Source organism: Salvelinus sp. IW2-2015, linkage group LG37 (genome assembly GCF_002910315.2).
Source record: "Salvelinus sp. IW2-2015 linkage group LG37, ASM291031v2, whole genome shotgun sequence".
Taxonomy (NCBI): domain Eukaryota; kingdom Metazoa; phylum Chordata; class Actinopteri; order Salmoniformes; family Salmonidae; genus Salvelinus; species Salvelinus sp. IW2-2015.
Genome location: NC_036876.1, coordinates 14556522 through 14583642, shown reverse-complemented (window position 1 = coordinate 14583642; position 27121 = coordinate 14556522). Strand labels below are relative to the sequence as shown.

The 27121-nt window shown below is 43.7% G+C and overlaps 1 protein-coding gene across 1 annotated transcript in view; it reads right to left on the bottom strand.

Annotated features, from left to right (window-relative positions):
- The window catches only part of ablim2 (actin binding LIM protein family, member 2), a 115783-nt gene extending 90188 nt beyond the window's left edge, over positions 1-25595 (bottom strand). Inside the window, 2 exon segments of the mRNA XM_070437812.1 lie at positions 24651-24944; positions 25477-25595. Coding sequence (XP_070293913.1) covers positions 24651-24944; positions 25477-25595 — 413 coding nt within the window.
- Positions 25596-27121: the final 1526 nt, after the last annotated feature.

Genomic DNA, 27121 nt, shown 5'->3' with positions numbered 1-27121 from the left:
TCTCTCTCTCTCTCTCTCTCCTCTCTCCCTCTCTCTCTCTCTCTCTCTCTCTCTCTCTCTGCTCTCTCTCTCTCTCTCTCCTCTCTTCTCTCTCATCTCTCTCTCTCTCTCTCTCTCCTCTCTCTCTCTCTCTCTCTCTCTCTCTCTCTCTCTCTCTCTCTCTCGCGTCATCAAACCGGTTCTGTTTTGGATACCATGGTTACTCCTAATTGGGGTTCAAAAGAGGGGGAAACAATGGCATTCAGATAGACTGCCTGCGCTAAGCGCTAAGTGTTTCAACGAGAACCAGTTTCAGCTTCAGTGTCCCTCCATTCATTCATTTATTCATTCATTCAAGAGTTTCTCCTCTCTGTTCTTTGTCTGCCAAAATTACCATTGAGAACTTGAGAAATGTCCCTGTTTAGCCTCTACTTAGGCCCAAATGAGATAAAGTCTGCATCCCAAATGACACCCTTTCCCATATGTCAGGCACAACTTTTGACCAAGGTTCATATGGCTCTGGTCAAAAGTAGTGCCCGAGGTAGGAAATAGGGTGCCATTTGGGACGCAAACAAAGGCACGTTAGGCACTCTACAAGCTGTAGAGCTATGTCTGTGGGCTGTAGGTACTCTTTACGTGGTAAATACTACTGATGACAGTGAAAACACCTTCAACACCGTTTATTAGCCCTTTGAGGTCTTGGGCCTCTCAGCCATGACTAGAAGAACCAGACTCGAAGGTAGAGCAAAGCATTCTGGGAATGTTTAAAGTGCCTCTGGTGAGGTAAAAAGCTATTTTTCAGATGTATAGAGTGAGCGGAAGACCGGTTAAACAACAGGGACCGGGGAGTGGTGAGGCAAACTTCAAGGCAAACAAGACCTCATGAACCTCCGTGAACTAATGCCTTGTCCGCTGCTTGTCAACAGGAAGCAGAACTCTGTCTTATTACAGTGTAAGTTACCAGTCTTCAGCATGTGGGTATACTGCTACACCAGTGTTGTGTTCGAGACCACCTGAAGCGAGACTGATTCAAGACCAAGACCAGAGCGGGGCGAGACCGAGTCAAGACCGAGACCAGGAGGAAGGCGAAGGGTCACCATAAAAAGCGTTCATATTTCAGAAGAACATGTGGATTCTTTAGACATTCTGAATGGTGAGAAAATGCCTGCTGAGGGAAAATAGAGAGCCACTCTACAATTTATTACTACACGAGGGCCTTCTATGCCTTCAGAGGAGCGCTAAGGATTTATAAAATAAATAAATGCAGTTTTAAAATATAATTATTGATTTTTTCTATTTAATCTGTTCAATAATAGTTCAATTATATTCTAATTATATTATTATTTTCAATGGTATTCTGATTTAATCAATTCAGTTTCTGTTGGAAAGGAATGGGTTAACACTGAAGCGAAAAAAATATCCAATCAGGATTTTTCTTTGGTGGTGTCCGGGGAGATAATTCAAGCTAAGTCAGCCATTGGCTAGTCCATCAGAAGCTAGAGAGAAGGCATCTGCCATTGAAATGTATTACGCCAGAATTGTGCAGTGACAGTGGAATCAACCAATCACATTTTGACTTGTAATGGATGGGACTGTTTTAACAAAAACATATGAAACTGTGCAGTAGCGAGCAATAGTTTCCCCCGCGTTCTAGCTAGCTTTTGTTGTAGGCTAGTTTGAAGCGGCTGCAGCAGGTGTCATCGAAAATGATGCTGTTGCTAATTTGTTAGCTTTGCCCTTTTCAATAGCAACTTCGAACAAGAAGTTACGTTTCAAGGGATCAGCGTCTGTTTCAAATGATCGAAAACGCGGTGAGTGGAACTGTTGTTAATTGCAGCTCACTTGCTGTTGTTTGCTATCTCTTTGAAAATAACTATGTGTGTGAGGCTTTGTCACGTTTGAACTTTAGATAATCGGTTACTTTGTGTGCTGAACGGGAAAAAAAATATGTTGGCAACGGGAAGTAATAACTGTGCATTTCGATTTGGAAATGCTTAGCCTGATGGTTGTGTTTTTGTATTCTTGTGATTGGGATCTACTGGCTTATTACGTCCGAGTGAATGGGCTGCTTATCCTTTAACATCACGCTGTGTGTGACTTCCGTCTTTCTATCGAACCTGTATGTTTTACATAAAGTGCACTCTCCCACATGGAGTGAGCTGGTATTACGGTCGCTGTCCTTTCAGCATCACAAACCTGTCACGCACATCCTTTGACGTGTCACTGTTTGACGTGTCACGCGTTTCGGGATGTTGTGATAGTGATGGTGTTAGGCTACCATACAGTAGGTTAGCGTAAGCAGTGTGGTTGCTGGTAGCATTATCTGTGCGGGTTCTGTCTCTGTGTGAGTGGCAGCACGAAGCCCGGCTCAGCCTCAGGCCTGTTTGATTCAGTTGGGCGCATTGAGGTATGCTAGGTTTCTGCTATCTTTCTCTGATTTTTGAGTTTGGTACGACGTGTTGAAATGTTTCCCCCCCCCCCAACTGAGCCTAGGTTCAATAGCCACGGTTCGCCACTGCGCAAACATGTATATAACAGATATAAAGACTGTTACAATTTCCCACTGTCTCCCCTTACTAATAGTGAGCTAGTAGGAAGCCCAAGTTTCAATAGGCGATAAGATGTTCATGATATATTTGGCCTCACGAAGCGGTTTTACGCGCTCACTGAATGGAAGCTGATAATGATGAGTTTTTTACTCCGAGTCAAGACAGAGTAAAAATGTATCCGACACGGGACAAAACTGAGACCAGACTTTAGAACTACAACACTGGCTGCTACTGTACCAATAAAGCCAAGAATTTGGGGGAAGGAAAGTCACGCGTCCTCATAAAATGGTCTGAGGCATTTCAAGGGCCTGAGTTGATTGAAACCATGTGGCACCGCAAGAGTCCAGCCGAGACTATTCTATTGGAGGAAATGGGGGGTCTGCCCTCTCTCTCTCTCCGCTCTCTGTCTCTCTCTCGCTCTCGCTCTCTCTCGGCTGGACCAGCATACACTGCCCCTGGCACGCACCTGTTTAGTGGATCCTGTATCGTTCACTTCCTGTCTGGACAATAAATACGGCTGGGGGGGGGGGGGGTCCAAGATGATTCCACTAGGGGGCTTCTCTTGTAATGGGTACAGTTTAGGCCTAGAGCATTTCAGGGTAAATAGTATGAAGGAGCGCTCTTGACACACAAGGAACACAATGTGCTATGAAGAACCTCCAAGGGCTAGGCTAACAGAAAACACTGTACTGAGCTATTGAGTCCATCCCATAACTCTTTCTCTCTCTCTCTTTCTCTCTTTCTTTCTCTCTCTCCACAGATACCAACAGTTGTACAGGCAGTGTAGACCAAGGCCTATAACCTGGCACAGATGTCCTGCTCATCAATCACCCTGTTCTCCTCTGCTCCCTCGCTGACAGACACCAACCCACAGTGTCGCCCTCCCAAAGGTCACAGCCAGGAAAACAATCTGAGCTATGTACCACTACAGACCACGGGGACATGCCATCTATGTCCCCCCCCACCCAACCACACACACACGCACACACGTGCATAAACACACACACGTGCACGCACAAACACGCACCCACACCATACACAGGCAGGCATTTTTCCTTAGGTTGGCCGATAGCTAATGTAGGTGCGCAGTCAGTGTGGCCCAGATGGGCAGCCATCTTGAATTCCTGTTCCAGGAGCCATACTCTCCACTAAAAATAGCCTGTTCCCTCAACCCAAGGGGACTCCATGGTGCTCCATTCCAGGCAGGGTCCATCTGCCTGGCTGGCGGTGGTGGACGATTAAAATGCTTGGGTTACAAACCGCAGGGGCATTTTCTGGTGGCTAAAACATTGACCTTGGGATGTACCTTAACAGGGATAGGCGTTAGATCCCCTAGCTTTAGCTCTGTAATCCATATTCTTTCATTTCGGAATGATTTATTCTTGCATGGATATCAACATCAGGGAGCCCCCCAAATCTGGAAAAGTCCAGAAAAGCTGGCATGGGTAGCAGCCAGGGTAGTGGCAAGTGGCAGATTGCCAGAGTGTGTGTGAGAGTGAGAGATCATGCAGAAAAAATTATAATGGAAAACTACAACTGAACTTATGTGAGGTGACTGTCTTACAACTGCCGCAATAGCAATGCAGGAGAGAGAGAAACAGATAAACCTGCGCTGTCATGCCTGACATGCATTTGACCTATGACCTATTACCCCAGGGTCAATTACTACAGAGCGCTTTATCCCCCATTCAAAAGATGATGATGCAACTCATATTTTTTGTACAGACAGACACTCCACACATGGAAGACAAATACTGCCTTTGACATTCCAGAGATCCCACATTTTGCTGCAACATGCAGCTGGTGTTTATGGATTGCTGTTTGTCAAATTCCCATTTGGAAGCACATCAATGTTAATATGCTTGTCGATGATTTACAAGTGCCATCCATCTCATGTCTAGTTATCCCTCCCTCTCTGTCACCAACTTCTGTCTGTCTCTCTCTTAATCTTTTCTCCCTCTCTCCCTGAAATCTGGGTGATGAGATAAGCTCTGTGCGCCAGTCAGTCCAGATATGGCCGACCATGACTTAGTATGTAACATGGTTAATAGAATTGATTAGGTTCGGCTGCAGCTCAGTATTTAAGGACGACACTCAAATAGTATCCTCTTAAATAGCATCCTCTTCAGTGGGTCTTTAACGGTTGTTTACATCTGAGACGTGACGGCATCACGAGGGGCTTACGACATTAAGCATTACAGCGACACACTGGGTTCAGATCAGTGCAATGTTGAAGGGGACTCCAGCTTAGCCTGTAGACTATGTGTGACTAATTCATGAGTGACACCCGACCATTACTAAGCAATTTCACGTCAGTGACAATTTGTGCAGCCACGACATTCGGATTCAAAGCATGTATGAAGTCGGTTGAATGTAACGCCGACGCTGTAATAGCGCGGCGCCGGCTAGGACAAAGGCAAAGTCAGTGGCGGAGGAGAGGAGGATGAGAGAAGAGGAGACGCTCAGACGATCCTTCGAGCATCACGTGGGTAATATAGGAACCATGTGACCTGCTCACACAGCAGACACCATGATGCGGCACAAAATCACAGGACATAGCTTGAGATGGTAGTGTGTGTCTGTGTGGGGGGAGAGAGAGAGAGAGAGAGGCCTATTTGTGCTAACTGTTTGTGTATACCAGCTAGGAACAACAAGACCCGGAATAAACATTCAGGATAACCTTTGAGTCAGCGTTTCTCGAGCAGCATTGGTGGTGCAAAAACACTGGCATACGCCCAGCAGGTTTAACACCTTGAGGGATAGGATTGCATAACTATTTTAACTGAACGTAGTACACATCCTGTTTCCATTAACCTCTAGGATGAAGACAGTTCGTTTAGAAGTGCCTGTGTCTGAATGCTAAACGTGGCTTTCTCTCATCTCCTTTCCTCATGTCCTCTGAGGAAGAAGGCCAAAAGCCCGAAACGTAACAAACCTGTAACTTTTATTTACTTCCATTGTGCCCCAAGATTTGCAGAATCTCCTCTCTAGTTCAGTTTGTTCCTTAATTCATGCAATTTGGTCAGAGAGCGAGGTAGCGGCAGTGCTCCCTTCCCTCATCTCCTCTGACGGAGAAAAACAGGACAGATGAAAGATAAGCCTGAGTGAGCATCGAACGTAATGCTTTCACCTATGCTGTGTTTTCAGATCTGTACTAGAAAGCAGAGGATGCTAAGAGGTAGACATTGAAAACTTTAGAGGATGCATTTTGAGAAGGGAGTGATCGGGAGGAGGGATGCTGGCCTCTCTCTTCCTCACGTGTGACTCCGGACAGACCGACGGACGGACAGACAGAGGGGTTTGTTTACTGAGCCACCTGGAGGAATGAGGGGTGTCACCGGTGGCTTACCGCACATACTGTTTTGGGGCAGAGAGAAAAATGTGCGAATCTCATGCTATTCTACACATTTTGCAATTAGGTTGAGATAATTTAGCATTTTTTAAGCTCATTTCCTGCAGTTCTACACATATTGACATGATTTTACTTATGCAGGAAAATAAAACAAAGGCATGTGATATCAGACATTTTAATATAATTGTCAACCTAAAATATTGTCATATAATCATAAACACAGTTATATGGGTTTTATACACATTTTCTGTATAAATAGCCTCTAAAATATATGTAAACAGGCTGAGAGAAAGCTGAGTTCTATTATACGATACAATATCAGTACCTGTTTCATTTACAACTTGTCTAAGTCCTATCGTCTACTGATTTAAGCCAGTGTATGGCTGTGGATTGACTGCATTGTATGAATGGGATGTTGAAACATATTGGCAGTTCATTTGAAACATGTATGTATGGAATCATTCCTCTAAAACTGTCTGGCTAGATAGCTAACAAACATACAGAGCAGATCAATTCTTCAAATTCGTTATTTGACTAAATAACTATTCACGGCACTGGCAAACCCTGGTTGACCAACTTCCTGACCTCGATCCTATCATAAGGTTCATGTCCATTCTAGTATTGTAATTCCTAATTCTATGGGGGCGACCTCCAGGGGCCCACAACCCTTGTGTGTGGGGGGGGGGGGGGTACGCAAGTGGGTGTCGCTCAGCCTGTTGACAGCTAGCCATCCCCACAAGAACAGCTTTCAAAGCCGAGCATCATCACATTGTGATCTTACTAACTGTCCACACCTCCCCTTCTCCACGCAAACACACTACAGTTATGGCCAACAGTCCATTTATAACCAAGACATAGCTGCGCCTCTGAAGATGGCTGCGTATCAACCTTAACAAGGCAGTTAAGGACATGACATTGCAGACCAGAGAAAACACTTTGATTCTATAGGCTGAGGCAGTTGTTTTGACTCCCACTATTTTCACTGCATATTATCAGAAAAGAGGGGAAAGGGCTGTAGGGTGTGTTACGACATCCGTTCCAGATCCCACTGTGTAATGCTGCTATAGCACATGCACACAGACACACATGTGCACACACCAAAAACATATCTCCTATCATAACAAAATATCTCATTTGTTTTCCAATTTGAGCCAGATTGGCCCCTTGTCATTGGTTTCATGCCTGAATGGCCAGCCAGACAGGCATCCTGTGTCACAGTCAGGCAGGTGCCCAAAAGCACAGTGCTCCCTGCCAGGGACTTCATGAAGCGTTGTCGCATATCATTCTGGCACATTATTAGTCATAGCCTACATTGAGAGTGTTGTTGTTCGTTTCTGGTATTAATATCTGGCTAATGTCAATTTAATTAGGATGACATAATACACAAAGGTCCTGTTTGTATTCATTATATGACAATTGTTTAATCATATTAAACGATGGAATTAATCCTATTTGTCCCTTAAAGTAGTCAAAAAAGATAAGGTAGGCTATGTCTTATTGGGTAGAATACTGCATATCTCTTCTGTACAACGATAAATCAATGAACGCTCCATTGCCTTTCAAGTTGACGCACACTGCGCTGAGGGCTACGGTCTATAGTGGCCATCGAGAAGCGTCTATGTCCCATAACCGACCCGTGCTCTCGACAAAGTAAACACACGCTCGGTAGGAGAAAACGAACCTGCGGTATATTACCTTTTTCTTCTGGCATTGTCGCTCTGTCAGTGTCCCTTTTTCAACTGTAAAACCCTTTACAGAACGAAGAGCGGTGTTTCTTATCCTAATATCCAAGTTATTTCTGCCGTTGCGCTGTGTTGTAGTACATCCTCCAAACGTCTTGTTTTCTAATGCGCGGGGTCCGGTGCGGCACGCTCGAAGAGTTTTTTTTTTTTTTTAAAGGAGCGAGAAAGCTGCGGTCAACAGTCGGTTATCTTTGGGATGAGCGGCAGCAGGTCATATGATTCCCGAAAGCCTCTCTCGGGTACAAGTACAAGGGCTGAGTTATTGTTGAGCTATTGCAGCTATCTAATATAAATAGAATCTTCTAGAAGTTCCAGTCCTAAAAAAAAAAAATGACACCACCTCTCGGGAATCTCTCACAGGGCGTTTACCGCACCAGCCCACTGGCAGCATAGAGATGCGTGTGCTTATGGAATATGGATGCGCCTTCTTGTGCGTGGACTGAGGTGTCTTCCAGTTGATCATTAAAAACTGCATAAAACGTGGAGTAATTTAATTCAATTCATCTCATTTGTAATAACCTTGATAAAACGGAAGTGTTATATCATACTTTCTCTTGAGCAAGTGCACAATGAATGTTACACAGTGCTTCTGTAAAGGGCAGGGAGCACTTGCCAGTAGTGCTTTTTTTCCCCTCTCCAAGTGATCTCAAGAATGAATGTGTCTTCAGTAGCACTAAACTCCACACTTAAGAAAAGGGGATCTCAATGCACAGGAATTAGGATAAAGGGGTCAGGAGTGGAGAGAGCCACACATTTTATTAGGCTACTGGTAACACATTTAAATATAAACATTATTATCATCACCATCATCTCAAGTTATGTAATGTTAGCTCATTATAGTAACATACCTGTGTCATACAGTAGAGACCAGTACTACTATGACATGACTTTCACTGACGTAGCCTGTTCATTTCTTTTGGGGAGTGACGGTGCCTGGAAACCTGTATCATGGGTTGTATTGACGGTATCCATCATTAACACAATATATCACTACTAAAGCAGTATAGGCTATATATTTGCCAAGCGAACACGGCGAGAATAGCCTACTACCGAACATAACTTCTGACAGCATTGACAGTCATCAGCATTTTAATAGACTTCGCCATTTGAAACTCAAGCTTCTTTGAGACGTAGTCAATATACAACAAGCTCTCACAGTCTCACGTCGGAATTAGACGTTCATCCATGTTTCTCAAACATCCATGTTTCTTTAAGGTTAAATTAAAGCATTAAATCCGATTTTTTTTTAAAGTTGAGGTTAAAGGGATAATCTACCTCCAGAAATAAAAAATAATGAAACTCATGTCAATTTGGTGAACGCATATGTTCTGTGAAAATCAGGAAATCGTGTAGGAACGCACTATAGCTATATAATAATGACAAAGTATAGATTTAGCTTAGATATGCTAAATCTAAACATTGTACCAAATTATTCATCTCCGTTTCTCCTTCAAGTATCATGTCGCAATGCGCGGTGTCTGTGGGAAACAGAAATATTAAAGACAGGAGGAGATAGGAATTCCATTGGACAATGAATGGAGAAACGCCCCACCCAACTAAGCTAATCGTCACGCAATCCGATTCTAATGGAGTTTCCCATCTCCTCAAAATTATATTTGTGTGAAAGCAACGTAACTCTGCTCTCGCTCTGGGCAGAGACGCCGATAATAGTAGTAGACTTGAGCTGCAACAGATTTCCCAAAACGATTTTCACATCTTCGTTATGACAAAATGAAACATTTGTTCATAAAAAATATTGTTTTCACATATTAGTGTTATTTAACACTGTTTAACATTGTTAATAATAGGAATTAGTGGTTTGGGGTGGATTATCCATTTAAGTTTAGGGATTCACTTACATTTAGGCATTAACATTAAAGATTGAGGCATTCAATGAGGCATTCATTGATCTATTACATTATTCTGTAGAGCAGGGTTTTATTTAGTCTTCTAGGGCAACAGAGTGCATTCGGAAAGTATGCAAACCCACTGACTTCATCCACATTTTGTTACGTTACAGCCTTATTCTAAAATTGATTAAATCGTTTCCCCCCCTCATCAACCTGCACACAATACTCCATAATGACAAAGCAAAAACAGGTTTAGAAAATTTTGCTCATTTATTAAAAATAAAAACTGAAATATCACATTTACATAAGTATTCAGACCCCTTACAAAGTAATATTTTGAAGCACCTTAGGCAGCGATTACAGCCTTGAGTCTTGTTGGGTATGACGCCACAAGCTTGGCACACCTGTATTTGTGGGGTTTCTCCCATTCTTCTCTGAAGATCCTCTCAAGCTCTGTCAGGTTGGATGGGAATGTCGCTGCACAGCTATTTTCAGGTCTCTCCAGAGATGTTCGATCGGGTTCAAGTCCGGGCTCTGGCTGGGCCACTCAAGGACATTCAGAGACTTGTCTCGAAGCACCTCTTGCGTTGTCTTGGCTGTGTGCTTAGGGTCGTTGTCCTGTTGGAAGGTGAACCTTCGCCCCAGTCTGAGGTCCTGCACGCTCTTGAGCAGGTTTTCATCAAGGATCTCTCTATACGTTGTTCTGTTCATCTTTCCCTCGATCTTGACTAGTCTCCCAGTCCCTGCCACTGAAAAACATCCCCACAGCATGATGCTGCCACCACCATGCTTCACCGTAGAGATGATGCCAGGTTTCCTCCAGATGTGACGCTTGGCATTCAGGCCAAAGAGTTCAAGCTTAGTTTCATCAGACCAGAGAATCTTGTTTCTCATGGTCTGGGAGTCCTGTAGGTGCCTTTTGGCAAACTCCAAGCGGGATGCCATGTGCCTTTTACTGAGGAGTGGCTTCTGTCTGACCACTCTACCATAAAGGCTTGATTGGTGGAATGCTGCAGAGATGGCTGTCCTTCTGGAAGGTTCTCCCATCTCCACAGAGGAACTCTGTGGAGCTTTTCGCTTTGCCATTTGCCATTATGATGTATTGTGTGTAGATTGACGAGGACTTAAAAAAATATTAATAATAAGGCTGTAAAGTACAAAGTCAAGGGGTCTGAATGCACTGTGTAATGACAAAAGAGAAGCTACATGAATCTAATTATAGACAAGTTGACTAACAAATAGCCTACCAACATGTCGGGAAAATTAGAAGCAGAAACATATCTAAATCGGGGAACAACAAAAAATCCTGCACCTCGTCAGAAAAATAGTTCTGCTGTCTTTGAATGTAGCCTATAGCACATTTTCAATATTTGCGGGTTTGGGTTGAGTGCGGGCCTTAGAATTTCACTTTATCACATATATTCAGGCGGTTGCGGATGGGTTATTAACAATTGCGGGTGGGTGCTTACGCCCATCCACTATCCCCGTCCAAAACGTCACAACAAAACCAAAACCTACTTGAAGGTAACAACGCTCACTGTTGCCCCTAGTGACCGGTTTCCACATCATCTCCCAACGTCCTCAGACATGGATAGACGTCGAATACTGACTTGTATCACGGGTGACCTGGCTAGAATATAAGTACTGAACATTAGTTCTGGAAGCATTGACAGTAGACTTCACAGTTTGAAACTCGAGCAACTTCTGAGGTACAGAAAAGCACAGGCCTACTGTATCAGCTACACATGTCTGTCTGGGTGGCCAGTGGTTATAGGAATAGCTCCAACTCTATCATCAGGGCTCCACACATGGAAAGAAGTAGCCAGTAATGAAAGTCCGTGAAATATGAATCATGGTGTGACGGACAGAGGATACCTTTCTTGGGGGAGTAGATCAGCTTTAATATTGCAGATGGATTGTGGCTTCCATCAATGTAACTGTCTGCATCATTTCCAATCCTCCATATATATATATATATATATATATATATATATATATATATATATATATATATATATATATATATATATATATATATATATATATATATATATATATATATATATATATATATATATATATATATATATATATATATATATATATATATGTTTGTAAATACTGTATATATAAAATATATTTTTAAAATATCTTTTCCTTTATTATTTTCCTCTTCTCCCCTAATTGGAGTAAACTAATGGACAACAACACTTAGGCTTCTACTTCGAGCTTCTACATACTATATACATTTGACGTACACAGTATATTTAACATTAGTTATCTTGTTTTTTTTTAGTTCCAGCCTTCAGCTCCACTCAACTCCACCCATCTATCTCTGAGCACCATCTAGTTTTGATTTCTATTTGCCATCTATTTTTCAACTGTGCTGTAACGTTTCACAAACGTTCTGAACCTTTCTATTCTCATAGTGTCTACAGATTGTAAAAGTATTATGTTATTGATCGACTGACTATGACATTTCAAATCACCCAGCAGTGCTCCAGGTAAATGTTGCAATTCTTAAGTCATTCCAGAACATGCGACCAGAAACAAGCTACATATGGACAGTACCGAAACAAATGATTCTGTCTCTTCGCAGCAAAATCGGGTACATAAAAAAAAATCTCTTCACAACTATTTTGCATTCTATATGGCACAGCTGTCAATTTTTTGGTCCTTTAATGAAACTGGTATACTTCTTTATTTTCACAATTTTCTTCAACCAGTTATGGTCTTTAATGCAGGGTTGACAGACAAGTTCCTTACTTTCTCCCCCTTCCACTTGCCTCTTCCATTTTTGCGGTACTGCTGCAATTAGTTGGTTGTAATTTTGGGTAGAGCGGACATTTCCATATATTTTTGTTAGCTGCATCTGTGACATAACTCCACCAATCCTATTTATGATATAATTTACAAAGATAATACCGTTTTTAAACTTTTTTTTTCAAAAATAATGGAAAAAGGAGACATTTCTGAAGCGCCAAACTTCTCCCACCTTCTGGAGTCTCATTTAATTAAAACACCTCTGCTGATTAGGAAAGATCAACGTTATCACTGTCTGTCTGTCACTCATTCGTCAATGTCATACTGACGTGTCATAATGTCATATTGTCAGATTAGTCAATCTCATATTCAAGAAATAGTCTGTCTTTCTCTTTGCATTGGGTTTTTCTCTCTCTCCCATCTCTCCTCGTCCTGGCCTCTGGTCATCTCTCTCATTCTCTCGCTCTCCATTCCTCTGTCTGTCCTTCTCTCTCTCGTGAATGATGTCAAACATTGCTTTGTCACTATTGCGGGATGAGCTTCCCGAGGACTGGACTGTGACAAAATGGAGGACACTACAATCTATTCTACCACCTCTGTCTTGGTATAACGTTCAACCCCCAAACCTTGCACATTCCTTTCTACTGACATCTACCTGCATATACTGTGTGTTTGTCCGTTATGCTTTATAATTAGAGTTGCAGGCAGCTATTAATCAAACTGGAATTGAGATCAATAAACTTGAAGAGGATGACGAGCCATCTGTAATCCAACTACATCACAACACTAGAGTGTAAGATGTAAACAACAATGTTCACACAACACGGCTTTGCACAGGCATAACATGTAACACATTTGGTTGTCATCATTCCACACATGTGCCTGCAACATGTAGACAACAGGGAAGCAATTCCATAGTCATTGTGCGCATGACATACAAATACTTTACCGTGGAGAGGAGATAATCAAGTGTTAACAACAACAAACAGAGGATTATTATCCATCCAACCCTCTGTCTGTCTGTGTCCTGTCTGTCTGTCTGCCTGCTTGCCTGCCTGCGTGTGTGTGTGTGTGTACTCAAACAGGAGGGTTCACCTAATGCTAATGATGATGTTATTGGATCATATCCATCTAGCAGGCCTCTCTACAACAATGGGCACTTCCACAGCTCCATCCATGCAGTCTCATTAGGCTGGAGACCAGTCATTCAAACACTGATGATCATAACATATTTCCCACTCAAGGACCTTAAAGGCCCAGGGTTTAACATTCCAGTAGCACAAAACAAAAACAACAAAACATTGAATAATGTAAATTGTACATGTAAAGTAGTTCTGTAGGTGAAATCGTTAGTAATGGAATGAATCATCTGCTATGCTGCACTATGCATCTCACAAGAATCTCTCCCTTTCTCTCTCCCTCTCCCTCACTCACTGCTGTAGGAGAGCATAACTAGGTGGAGGCGGAATAGAAGGAAGAGAGGAGGGAAGCGTAGCTGTGTGATCCTGAGAGTGTAGATACGTTAGACCTTCAGTGGTAGTCTTCTGTGTGAATCAGCAGACGCCATTTGTCAGTGTGTCGAGGCCAATACTGGATCTGCATGGCAAATGAACCAGCGATGACGAAGCCAGGTCTTCTATCTGTCTGACACCACACTTCCAGAATGTCAAACCAACACTATGTTTGTATTTCTGTAACGACAAATATATGAAAATGTCTCTGATGTGTGCTATGACCCTACTCGTTGAGATTTCGTCTACAAAGACTTTGTGTTTCTTATATTGTACAATTCCAGTGAAACACAACAATGTTGGCTCTAAACCAATAGAGTTTCTGTTTCGATTTGCAAATCCTCCAATAACCCGGGTCTTCCTTTCCTGTGGCGGCTCATGAGAGCCAGTTTCATCATAGCGCTTGATGGTTTTTGCGACTGCACTTGAAGAAACTTTCGAAGTTCTTGAAATGTTCCGGATTGACTGACCTTCATGTCTTAAAGTAATGATGGACTGTTGTTTCTCTTTGCTTATATGAGCTGTTCTTGCCATAATATGGACTTGGTATTTTACCAAATAGGGCTATCTCCTGTAAACCATCCCTACCTTGTCACAACACGACTGATAGGCTGAAACGCATTAAGAAGGAAAGAAATTCCACAAATGTACTTTTAACAAGGCCCACCTGTTAATTGAAATGCATTCCAGGTGACTACCTCATGAAGCTGGTTGAGAGAATGCCAAGAGTGTGCAAAGCTGTCATCAAGGCAAAGGGTGGCTACTATATAACATATATTTAGATTCCTTTAACACTTTTTTTGTTACTACATGATTCCATATGTGTTATTTCATAGTTTTGATGTCTTCACCATTATTCTACAATGTAGAAAATAGTAAAAATAAAGAAAAACCCTTGAATGAGTAGATGTGTCCAAACTTTTGACTGGTACTGTAAATATTGGATTGAGCAATGTCGCATTGACTAAAATGCAGTAGAATAGAATACAGTATATACATATGAGATGAGTAAAGCACTATGTAAACATTATTTAAACATTATTTAATTAAAGTGACTAGTGTTCCCTTATTAGTGTGGCCAGTGATTCCAAGTCTATGTATATAGGGCAGCAACATCTAAGGTGCAGGGTTAGAAGCAGGCTAGTGATGGCTGTGTAACAGTCTGATGGCCTTGAGATAGAAGCTGTTTTTCAGTCTCTCGGTCCCAGCTTTGATGCACCTGTACTGACCTCGCCTTCTGGATGATAGTGAGGTGAACAGGCCATGGCTCGGGTGGTTGATGTCCTTGATGATCTTTTTGGCCTTCCTGTGACATCGGGTGCTGTAGGTGTCCTGGAAGGCAGGTAGTTTGCCCCCGGTGATGCGTTGGGCAGACGACACCACCCTCTGGAGAGCCCTGCGGTTGCAGGCGGTGCAGTTGCCCTACCAGGCGGTGATACAGCCCGACAGGATGCTCTCAATTGTGCATCTGTAAAAGTTTTGTGAGGGTTTTATGGCCAAATTTCTTCAGCCTCCTGAGGTTGAAGAGGCTCTGTTGCGCCTTCTTCACCACACTGTCTATGTGGGTGGACCATTTCAGATTGTCAGTGATGTGTACTTTGAGGAACTTGAAGCTTTCCACCTTCTCCACTGCGGTCCTGTGGATGTGGATAGGGGCGTGCTCTCTCTGCTGTTTCCTGAAGTCTACAATCAGCTCCTTTTGTTATGTTGACGTTGAGTGAGAGGTTATTTTCCTGGCACCACTCTCCCACGGCCCTCACTTCCTCCCTGTAGACTGTCTCGTCGTTGTTGGTAATCAGGCCTACTACTGTTGTGTAGTCTGCAAACTTGATGATTGAGTTGGAGGCGTGCATGGCCACGCTGTCAAGGGTGAACAGGGAGCACAGGAGGGGGCTGAGCATGCACCCTTGTGGGGCCACCGTGTTGAGGATCAGCGAGGTGGACGTGTTGTTTCCTACCTTCAACCCCTGGGGGAGGCCCGTCAGAAAGTCCAGGACCCAGTTGCACAGGGCGGGGTTGAGACCCAGGGCCCTGAGCTTAATGACGAGTTTGGAGGGTACTATGGTGTTGAAGGCTGAGCTATAGTCAATGAACAGCATTCTTACATAGGTATTCCTCTTGTCCAGATGGGATAGGGCGGTGTGCAGTGTGTACGCCATAATAGGAATACAGGTCACCAGAACATTCTCTCTATCCTCTCCCCTTAACCTTGACCTCACACTTAGCCCTCGTATTCCAAGTGCACAATCAGTTGATTATGATGCAAATCATGCACACGATTAATCAGTGGTGTCCCACTGGAGTAATTCATATGGCACATCGCAGGGTCATAAAACAGACTGTTAATGGAGGAATGCGTGGAAACCACAGTGCTCAACGTGATGGACGAGACCAGTTATCATAACAAGCCCACTTCAAAAGGATCCAGGCGGTGATGTATGCCCATATATGCCCATAGGGATACTGGGATGGGGAATGGATTATGGATGAGTACCGAGCCCACAAGGGTGATTCAATCCACACACGTAATGTGAGCTCTAGTGTTCGAGAGAGAGTGTGTGTGTGTGTGCATGCTCGTGCGTCTGTATGTGCGTCTGTGCGTGTGTCTGTGTGTGCGTGTGTGTGAACCAGGGATGGGGATATGCAATGCACCACCAACCCAACTCAAATCCTAACCCCTCTCCTATGCCCTCTGGTCATACAGAACTGAACCAAATACCAGCAGGGAGAGGAGAGAGGGATGGGCAGAAGAGAGAAGAGAGGGATGAAGAGGGCACCTTGAGCTAAGAGGGACCCTGGCATTAAAGACGTTCACCTGAAACAGATGCTGGAGAGCGGGGAGGGGTGAGTGATTGGGTGAGTAGGTGAGTGGAAGACTAGGTCGAGAGTCTAGCATCTTACCTTGTGATTGCCAGAGGTGGGCTTTTAAAAAGGATGGCCAAAGTACTACTTAACTTAAAACTCTTCTATATCTCAGGGCGGTCGTTCAGGACTCTGTGTGCAGTCACTGTAGCCTACTCCCTCCTCAATGCACAGCTTGTGAGGAGAGAAAAGGAGAAAGGGGGGCTAGTTTGTTATTGTGAGCGGGTATGTTCAAACCGCACGCACACATGAAATGGGCAGAAAACGAGTAACTCCCTGAGAGAAGAGAAGTTGGCGCTGCCAGCGAGGGATTCAAAAGGACATAATAACTCCAGAATTATTTCCCCATGGCAACGGGAGTTCAGTTAAATTGGATCAGAATATCAAACTTTCTCATTTACCCACTATTGTTGTTCATAAAGGCCAATGTCATTCATGACTATTTACTAAATGAATGGAGAGAAGTACGAGAGCGAGAGAGCGATGATGGATATAGCAGATGATGTAGCGCTTCTATTCCCATAGCCATTGTCTAGATTGCAAACATCTGAAAGAGCCAGTACTCTGTGTGTGTGGAAAGTACAGTATAGCATACGGTTTATTACAGTTTACACACACACACACACACAAGCTCACACACACACAAACGCACACACTGCCCTGCGTGAATGAATATACAACACCACACAGTAAATTCCAAGCCCCATTTTCACTTTCTGCAGCCAAAAGGATTTTTCCTGGCCAATGTTGTTTAGCTAAATTGTTACTTGTTATAGTGTTGGGTGCTTTTGAAGCCCAGTAAGAGTGTGGAGTCCAAATCAATAAGCTGGAGAGCCAATAGGAATAATGAATATCCAAAGCCAAACTCCATTCCCACAGTGCAGAGACCCAAGCCCCCACATACAAACTACAGGTCAGGTTGGTATAGTAACATTATGGATGCAGTAGTGGAGGAATTACCATGAACAGAAACTCTGCGTGTGTGTTTGCCCGCTTGCCTAAGCTGATGCTCCACAGTGGTGGGAGAAGGAGGATAAATGAGGCTGTAACCCATGGCGATGGGGAGGGGGGGTTGCCAAGGGTGATGGGGATGGAGGGATAGAGCGTGCCAGAGAAGGAGGAGTGCAGACAGTTCTGAACACAGTGAGTAAGAGAATGTTCTGGACTTACTCTAAGCTTTTCTCCCTCTCTATTTTTTCTCTATCCCTGTTCCTATATTTCCAAGTTGGCATTTACACTTTAGAACTATGGACCAGTGAATTTTACAGATTCACTTTTAGACAGTTAGGGCCAACACTGTGCAGTCTTGTTCTTTAATATCTGATAGGGGGGTTGTTAGGCAGTTGTAAGATCTAAAATACAGGTCTACATATGACCTCCGTGTGACGCTGTGACCTGTGATGCAATGAACATCACCTGGCAACAGGGAAATGGGCAGTACCAAAAGAGTTTCAAACGAGTCCACGTTCCAATGAGAGGTGCAAGAAGAGTCCAAACACTGATGAAGAGACACTCTCGGGCTTAGGGAGGAGAAGATGAGGAGGAGAGGACATTCAGCAGGCCATCCACCATCTTGACCCACTTTACCACTCTGAATACGCCAGGGAGAACGTGTGGGTGTGTGCTACTGTACAAGAAACATGGGGAAACCCTGCAGTCAACCCACACCATTGAAATACACAACCTAAATCTGCCACAAGGAGATCAACAAAAAAAAGGATAAGAGGGGACTACACAGCCTAGAAACACATATACACACACACTCTCTCTCTGCTAAGTCAAACCCCCAACACGACACTGCTGCTAGCCTGATGTAAAGGATTAACTGAGCAGCAGCAGAGATTCACCATCTAGTCATCTATTAGCCACTGCCAGCTAATGGCAACCTGATCTCCCATAGTCTCCCAGTCATAGCACAGAATCACAAAGTCATTTCAAAGCACAAACTCTGTTGACCCACTTTTGGGCTATATTTTTTACTTCTGTAATAATACAGGGAGCCGACTGTGATTTGGATATGTTAATCCGGTTCATTTGTTCATTCCGAGGGGACTAGGAATGTTCTGGAAGAAAGGGTTCAGTTTGGGTTGTTGCTGACACAGCAGATTGGTGCAATAGCTAGGTTGGTGCTAACTCATCAATATTCAAACACTGTTGGGTGAGAGGCTGAGGCTGCCAGCCTGTGTAGAAAATGGCACCCTATTCCCTACATATTCCACAACTTTTAAGTGTGCCATTTGGGATACAGCCTCTGTTCTGCTGTAGGGGTTTGATCTCCCTCCTCCACAGATACAGAGGCACGAAAAGGAACACCGCAGTCAGATGGGAGTATCATGTGTGCTGGCTGGCTGGCTGGTGATCGCTCTCTCTCTCTCTCTCTCTACACACATTTCGCCATGATTTATGCCATGTTAATATGACATCTGAGTGAGAGTGACTAACAAATGGGGGCCTAGTCGGTAATTCAACCATGATTAGCTAGCTGACTAGATTTACTTACAAATCTAATTTTTTTTTAGCTGAGGTGGCAGTGTTAATTTCGTAATCAATAACTATGACGACAAATACTTGTCAATGACCTATTATTGCTTAGTAAAACTATGACGATAATTAGATGCCCTGGGAAAAAAGCAATACCTATTATAAATTACTTTTCATTTTTAATTGACGAAAATGGGACGAGACAAGAATTCCACGTGAGACTGATGGACATGTAGTTTGACATCTGTTTTGTCCAATCATAAGTAGGCATGCATGCATAATATTTCATGCAAACCTCTCATTGGCAGAATTGACATCTTTCAGTTGTGCGGTCTAATTGAGCTGATCCGCCCGGCACTCCCACACAGCTGGTCACTTCAGTCACTCGTCAATCTTTTGAACTGATGTGAAGCCAGGTGACTTTGACTTGTAACTAACCTCAACTGAAACAATGTTTACTCTCTCTCTTACTTTCATGTAGGCTATTTTTTGCTTTGATCACATCAGAAGCTCTATTTTCCCATGTGTGCTTTTATTAATTCCTCTGTGTTGCCGCTCTCCGCAAATGAGAGTTGCTCTTTTTTTTTTTTTTTTTAGTACACCTTGCCCAAACCGCGCCATCGTGCATAAATGTATTTTGCCCCCCCACACCAAACGCGATCACGACACGCAGGTTAAAATATCAAAACAAACAAACCAATGACATTAATTTGGGGACAGGTCGAAAAGCATTAAACATGTATGGTAATTTAGCTAGTTAACTTGCACTTGCTAGCTAACGTTAATTTGTCCTATTTAGCTAGCTTGCTGTTGCTAGCTAATTTGTCCTGGGATATAAACATTGAGTTGTTATTTTACCTGAAATGCACAAGGATCTCTACTCCGACAATTAATCCACACATAAAACGGCCAACCGAATCGTTTCTAGTCATCTCTCCTCCTTCCAGGCTTTTTCATGTTTAAATTATATGGTGATCGCATCTAAACTTTCATTGTATTACCACGACTACCGGCAAAACAGTTCGTCTTTCTATCACCCACATGGGTATAACCAATGAGGAGATGGCACGTGGGTACCTGCTTCTATAAACCAATGAGGAGATGGGAGAGGCAGGACTTGCAGCGCGATCTGCATCAGAAATAGGAACGACATCTATTTTAGCCCTTGGTGTCGCAGACGCTCTTTGGCGCGCAAGCAGTGTGGGTGCAATAATTGAATAAAATGGATTTCTACATTTATTTTGCGACGCTCGCGCACGCGACGTGTCCGGTCTGGTCAGCATGTATTAGGAGTGCACATGATGGAAGTTAGAGGTAGCCTAAATATTCATTATTTAATAGTAAAAAATCCATTGACTATTATGTGACTAAAATGGCTGTGATTAAAACTAGACAAAAATAGTTTGGAGTTTTAGTCGACTAAAACTAACGAAGGATGAAATGACTCAAAATACCTTTTTGTCTCAGTCACATTTAAGACTAAAACTAAGACCAAAACCAAATCTAAAATAGCTGCCAAAATGAACACTTCTAATGACATATGCTAATAGAGTGACTGTCAGTAACTGACATTAGAAGAGAAAAACTGTTGATGCACAACCAAATTTCGAAATTGCTACCTTTATATTCTATACTGAACAAAAATATAAAACGCAACATGTAAAGTGTTGGTCCCATGTTTCATGAGCTGAAATAAAAGATCCCCAACATTTTCCATACGGACAAAAAATATCTCAAATTTGGTGTACAAATGTATTTACATCGCTGTTAGTGAGCATTTCTCCTTTGCCAAGATAATCCATCCACCTGACAGGTGTGGCATATCCAGAAGCTGATTTAAACAGCATGATCATTACACCGGTGAACCTTGTGCTGAGGACAATAAAAGGCCACTCTAAAATGTGCAGTTTTTTCACACAACACAATGTCACAGATGTCTCAAGTTTTGAGGGAGCGTGCAATTGGCATGCTGACTGCAGGAATGTCCACCAGAGCTGTTGCCAGATCATTTAATGTTAATTTCTCTACCATAAGCCGAGAAATTGGAAGTATGTCCAACTGGCCTCTTAACCGCAGACCACGTGTAACCACGCCAGCCCAGGACCTCCACATCCATCTACTTCACCTGCGGGATCGTCTGAGGGGAGGTGGGTCAGAGTGCTTAGAAATACTCCTATCTTTAATAAAGCCCTTTTGTGGGGGAAAATGTGGATGCCCTCCCAGGCCCACCCAATTGCTGCATGTTACATTTATATTTTTGTTCAGCATACTAGTCTAACTCTCTACAGTAAGTTGAGATCCCGACTGAGTTCACTTATGTCGCTTATGCATGGAACCGGCCCTAGCCACACACAACACGCACACACACAGGCCCCACACACACACATACACAAAAATGCATTGATGAATAATTCAGAAAACCTCATTGATTTTCAGTCTCTGTCTCTGTGGTAACCTGAGCAAGGTCTAAAGAGCAAAGTTAGCTGTCCAGTCAATTGACTATCCACACTGATGGACTTCTATCTCAAACAACAACTTAACCTTTCGCTGCAGTGGGTTAAATCAGGATCAAACTAATCTACTTTGACAAGTATACACCCCATACACATGGTTATGGGCTTAAAAAAGAAGACGCCTTTACCATGTCAGATATAGTTGAAAACGTATTTAATTTTGAGTTTGCATCTTCATATATTACCGTTTCCAAGACTGTGCAAAGCTGTCATCAAGGCAAAGGGTGACTACTTTTTGTTGACTACATGATTCCATATGTGTTATTTCATAGTTTTGATGTCTTCACTATTATTCTACAATGTAGAAAATAGTTTTTTTTTTTTTTTAATATGAAAAACCCTAAAATGAGTAGGTGTGTCTAAACCTTTGACTGGTACTGTACATCACAGAAGGCGGAAATATAACAAAACCGTTTGACAAAGAAGCATCAGAGTTTCGGTGGCTTTTTTGAAACAAGCTTTACTAATTATGTAATTATGAGAATATTAATAACCTTCCACCCATGAGGCCACTAGGCCATTTGACTGCAGGAAAGGGCTACAGCACTCCCCACCACTCTCTCTCTCTCTCATGTTCAACATTAAAAACTTGAGGAAGTTGGAATACCGTATTTGCAGTATCAAGACTAATGGGTTATTATTCTCTCTTGGTCTGTTTTTGTTGTTGCTGTACTTGACCTTGGTGAAACCCGTAACATCTATAATTCAAATTACAGGGTCTACTAAAATCATTTAGTCAAGATTAAATCACATTTCCAGAGGAAGGAACTGCCCAACATCATGACGACTGAGGGCCTTTACGTTACTATGGCAACGAGCCTTCAAAAACCACAAACATCAAACGCCTTAATAATGACCTAGCTGCCATTTTGCACAAGGCTGCTGAATTCCTGTGTCACTGTGTCTCCGAGGAGAGGAGGTCCCTGTTCCAGGTGTCACATGCCACTGTGACATTCCCAATCTGTTCCTCACACGCAGTGCTAACATGTCTGACATGTCCGGCCATAAAAACAACCTATCTCTGAGGACATGCTAGCTAGTTAGCAGTTAGTTTTTACTTCAGAGCTAACATTTCAACCTCTGAAGGGGTGCTAGCTAGCCTGGTACCAGATCTGTTTGTTCTTTTGCCAACTTTATCGTTATTGTCAAGCCAAACATGCATGACAATTACATAAGGAGTTGTCAAGAGAGCAGAAACAGACTGGCACCCAGGCTAGACGTTAGCTAAGGTCAAACCCAACAACTGACATTCTGACTCACTAGAAATGGCTTGCCGACTGGACTGACATCACTTAATGTTCTCTTTGAAGTTAGAACACAAAGTCCTGAACACAGTATCGATGTTGCAAATGTGAATTTATTGTCTTGTGGGAAGAGACCTTCACGGTTGAAAAGTTATGTGTCTCAATATGTGAACTGAAGGCATTAAATTGACTTTTGGGAGGAGCAATATTGGGTAGTGGAGTTTTCTGTTTGGTTCTTAAGGCCTCGTTGATTGTTCAAGCACCACATTACATTTTAGCTTTGTATTGCCCGTTTTTGGAGTGCTAATTTCACTTTGAAGGAATTGCTAGTCGTCATGAACGTAATAACACACTTGGGATCAGTAATACTGATTTATATTACTTTCTCCATATAACTCAGGCTTTACGTAGCAGTGCTAACTTTTATATGCAGCCTACATATTGCAGAAAAAATCTATTTCCTGCCAAAGGCAAAGTATTCATCTATGAAAGAAACTATTGAAGTCTGGAAGAAATTGTAGGCTATATCACACAGGTGATGTAAGGGATTCTTTGGAAAATTGGACTGACAGCTACTGTGAAATACACACATGTAGACGCCTAGACGGCTATGACAGACACGGGATGGAGCTGCTTTGATAAAGGCATAAATAAAGGATCAGCCTATTTCTCTGGCACGATTTGTGTCTGCCTATGTCTGGTTCATAAAACACACAGGGTGTGAGAATGGGTTAGACATATCAGGGTTGAATGAATTATTTGGAGTTATTTCTAATGTCCTCTGAAGAAACTGAGTCTCGAATGGTGTGTACGTGTTTACTTGTGTGTGTGCATATTAGCCAATCCTAATGAAATCCGTCTGAAGATGTTCTGTTCTGAGCCGTTACCAAACCTTCTCTCCACTTTTAGACACTCACTTACTTTTGTACACTTACTTACGCAGCTTGAAATAAATAAAAGCATTGGAATTTTTGTTTTTCATTACAATAGCTTCTATTTCAGGGGTATGACCTTGAGATATAAAGAAGAAATTGACTGTAGCACTAGGATATCAAAAGGCCATCCAGAGACCATTTTCGCCATGAAACACTGCATTGTCTTCAATTACCTGATGATTATTGCAGATATCCCCCTTGTGACACACACACAGCCTCAAATTGAAAGCTGAAAGAACATGATAAAATGCCCTAGGAAAGTTGACTTTTGTTACAGTAACTGCAGAGGTATGAGGATATATTATAGTAAGTTCCCTCTGGAGAAAAGAATGACAGAAATAGTATATTTTCTATGATTGCCCATATATCTGTGATGTAATTCAGGAAACTCGGTGTGAAATAAAAAATGACTCAGAATGAACTGTCTAGACACCCAAGACCTTGAAATGTGAAATTGGACCAGAGAGAACATTGCGCCACTACTGGGCAGTACATTGAGTACAGCTGTCACGTTCGTCGCTGGAGGCTCCGGACTGGGTACTGTCGCCGGACGCTCTGGACTGGGTACGGTCACCGGACGCTCTGGACTGGGTACGGTCACCGGACGCTCTGGACTGGGTACTGTCGCTGGTGGTACCGGGCTGTGGACACACACCTCAGGGCGAGTGCGAGGAGCAGGAACAGGGCGTACTGGACCCTGGAGGCGCACTGGAGGCCTGGTGCGTGGTGCCGGAACTGGTGATACCGGGCTGAGGACACACACCTCAGGGCGAGTGCGGGGAGGAGGAACAGCGGCTACTGGACCCTGAGGCGCACTGGAGGCCTTTGCGTGGTGCCGGAACTGGTGGTACCGGGCTGAGGACACGCACCTCAGGCGAGTGCGGAGGAGGAAACAGGCGTACTGCCCTGAGACACACTGGAGGCCTGGTGCGTGGTACCGGAACTGGTGGTACGGGCGAGGACACACCTCAGGCGGAGTGCGGGAGCAGAACAGGGCGTACTGGACCCTGGAGTCGCACTGGAGCCTGGTCGTGGTGCCGGAACTGGTGGTACCGGCTGAGGACACCACCCTCAGGGCGAGTGCGGGAGGAGGAACAGGGCGTACTGGACCCTGGAGACGCACTGGAGGCCTGGTGCGTGGTGCCGGAACTGGTGGTACCGGGCTGAGGACACGCACCTCAGGGCGAGTGCGGGGAGGAGGAACGGGCGTACTGGAACCCTGGAGGCGTTACTGGAGGTCTGGAGTGTAGAGCTGACACAACCCGTCCTGGCTGGATGTTTATTTTCGCCCTGCAAATGCACAGGACGCACAAATGCACAGGACCCACTGGCTGTGCAGACTCACCGGAGACACAGTACCAAAGCCGGCGCAGATATCCTGGCCAAGGAGGTACACTAGAGACTAGGAGTGCTGAGCCGGCACCCTCCTTCCTGGCTGGATGCCCATTCTAGCACGGCCAATGCGAGTAGAGCGCACCGATAGTAGCGCACCGGGCTAGAATAGCGCACTGGAGACCACTGTGCACTCCACCGCATAACACGCCTGACCAGTAACACTCTCCCCACGGTAAGCACGAGGAGTTGGCTCAGATCTCCTAACTACTCAGCCAAATCTCCTCGTGTGCCCCCCCCCCCCCCCCCCCCCCCCGTGCAAGCCTGTTTCCTCATATCGTCGCCGTTCCTCTATTCTCGTACTTCTCCTCGTAGTATCGCCGTTCTGCTTTCACTGCCTCTATCTCTTCTTTAGAAAGGCGATACTCCCCCGGCTGTGTCCGGCTCTCATCACATATCTCCTCCAGAGTCCATTTTCCCATTAAGCACACATACACATCACGACAAAACTGAAATGGTCCACCCACACAGACAGTGTGTGAAAGAAAGCGCAGCAGCGACTTTCAACTCAGGAGCTGAAGAAATTCGGCTTTGTCACCAAAAACACTCACAAACTTTTACAATGCACAATCGTAGATATTCTCGGCGGGTATCACTGCCGGATACGGCAACTCTCCAGCCCACAACCGTAAGGCTCTCCAGAGGGTGTGAGTCTGCCACAACGCAATCACCGGGGCAAACTACCTGCCTCCAGGACAGCCTAACACCACCTCGATGTCACAGGAGAGGCCAAAAAAATCATCAAGGACAAACAAAGCCACCCGAGCCACTGCCTGTTCACCCCGCTATCATCCAGAAGGCGAGGTCAGTACAGGTGCATCAAAGCTGGGACCGAGAGACTGAAAAACAGTTCTATCTCAAGGCCATCAGACTGTTAAACAGCCGTCACTAACATCGAATGGCTGCTGCCAACATACTGACTCAACTCCAGCTCACTTTAATAATTAAACATTGGATGTAATAAAGGTATCACTAGCCACTTTAAACAATGCCACTTTATATAATGTTTACATACCCTACATTACTCATCTCATATGTATATACTGTACTCTATACCATCTACTGCATCTTGCCTATGCCGTTCGGCCATCGCTCATCCATATATTTTTATGTACATATTCTTATTCATTCCTTTACACTTGTGTGTGTATAAGGTAGTTGTTGTGAAATTGTTAGATTACTTGTTAGATATTGCTGCATGGTCGGAACTAGAAGCACAAGCATTTCGCTATACTCGCATTAACATCTGCTAACCATGTGTATGTGACAAAGAAAATGTAATTTAATGTGATTTGTGGACAATTTATGTTGTTCTGTATTGCATAGAACACTATTACTCAATTCAATATCATCATACACAAAGACCCATGGGTTGTCAAACACACATACACAAACTCACACACGCATGCACACACACACACACACACACACACACACACACACACACACACACACACACACACACACACATCGGACATGATTGTAACATGGTTTGGCAGGACAGCTATGGAGAGCTTCCTCAAGGGAAAGCTGAATGAAGAGAGCTCTGTTTTGCATGTTAAGCTGAGATAACTCGGCTCATTTGGGAGGATTTGCCTTGGATGAAAAAGACAAAGACGGTGCTTCGCTAAAACAGAAACACACACACACAGACATGGTACAGCTTTTTCACATGCAAAGTCTGAAGTTCAACTGAGTGTAGTGAAGCAAGCTGCAGTTGTTTAGATAAGGAGTCAGTATTACACCTGTACAGTAGTTATAATCCTTGGTGTTAGAGGATAGGCCTCTATCAACCGCCTGAGGGAAATCCAAGTACCTAAAGACAGGTGGTACACAAATGTCCCTGGCACAAAGGGTGTGTTTGCCATGTGTGGGATTGCACATGTGTGCATTTCTGTGCTGGAATGTTGTGCATGTGTGCTTTCATATATGCGTGTTTGTATGTCTG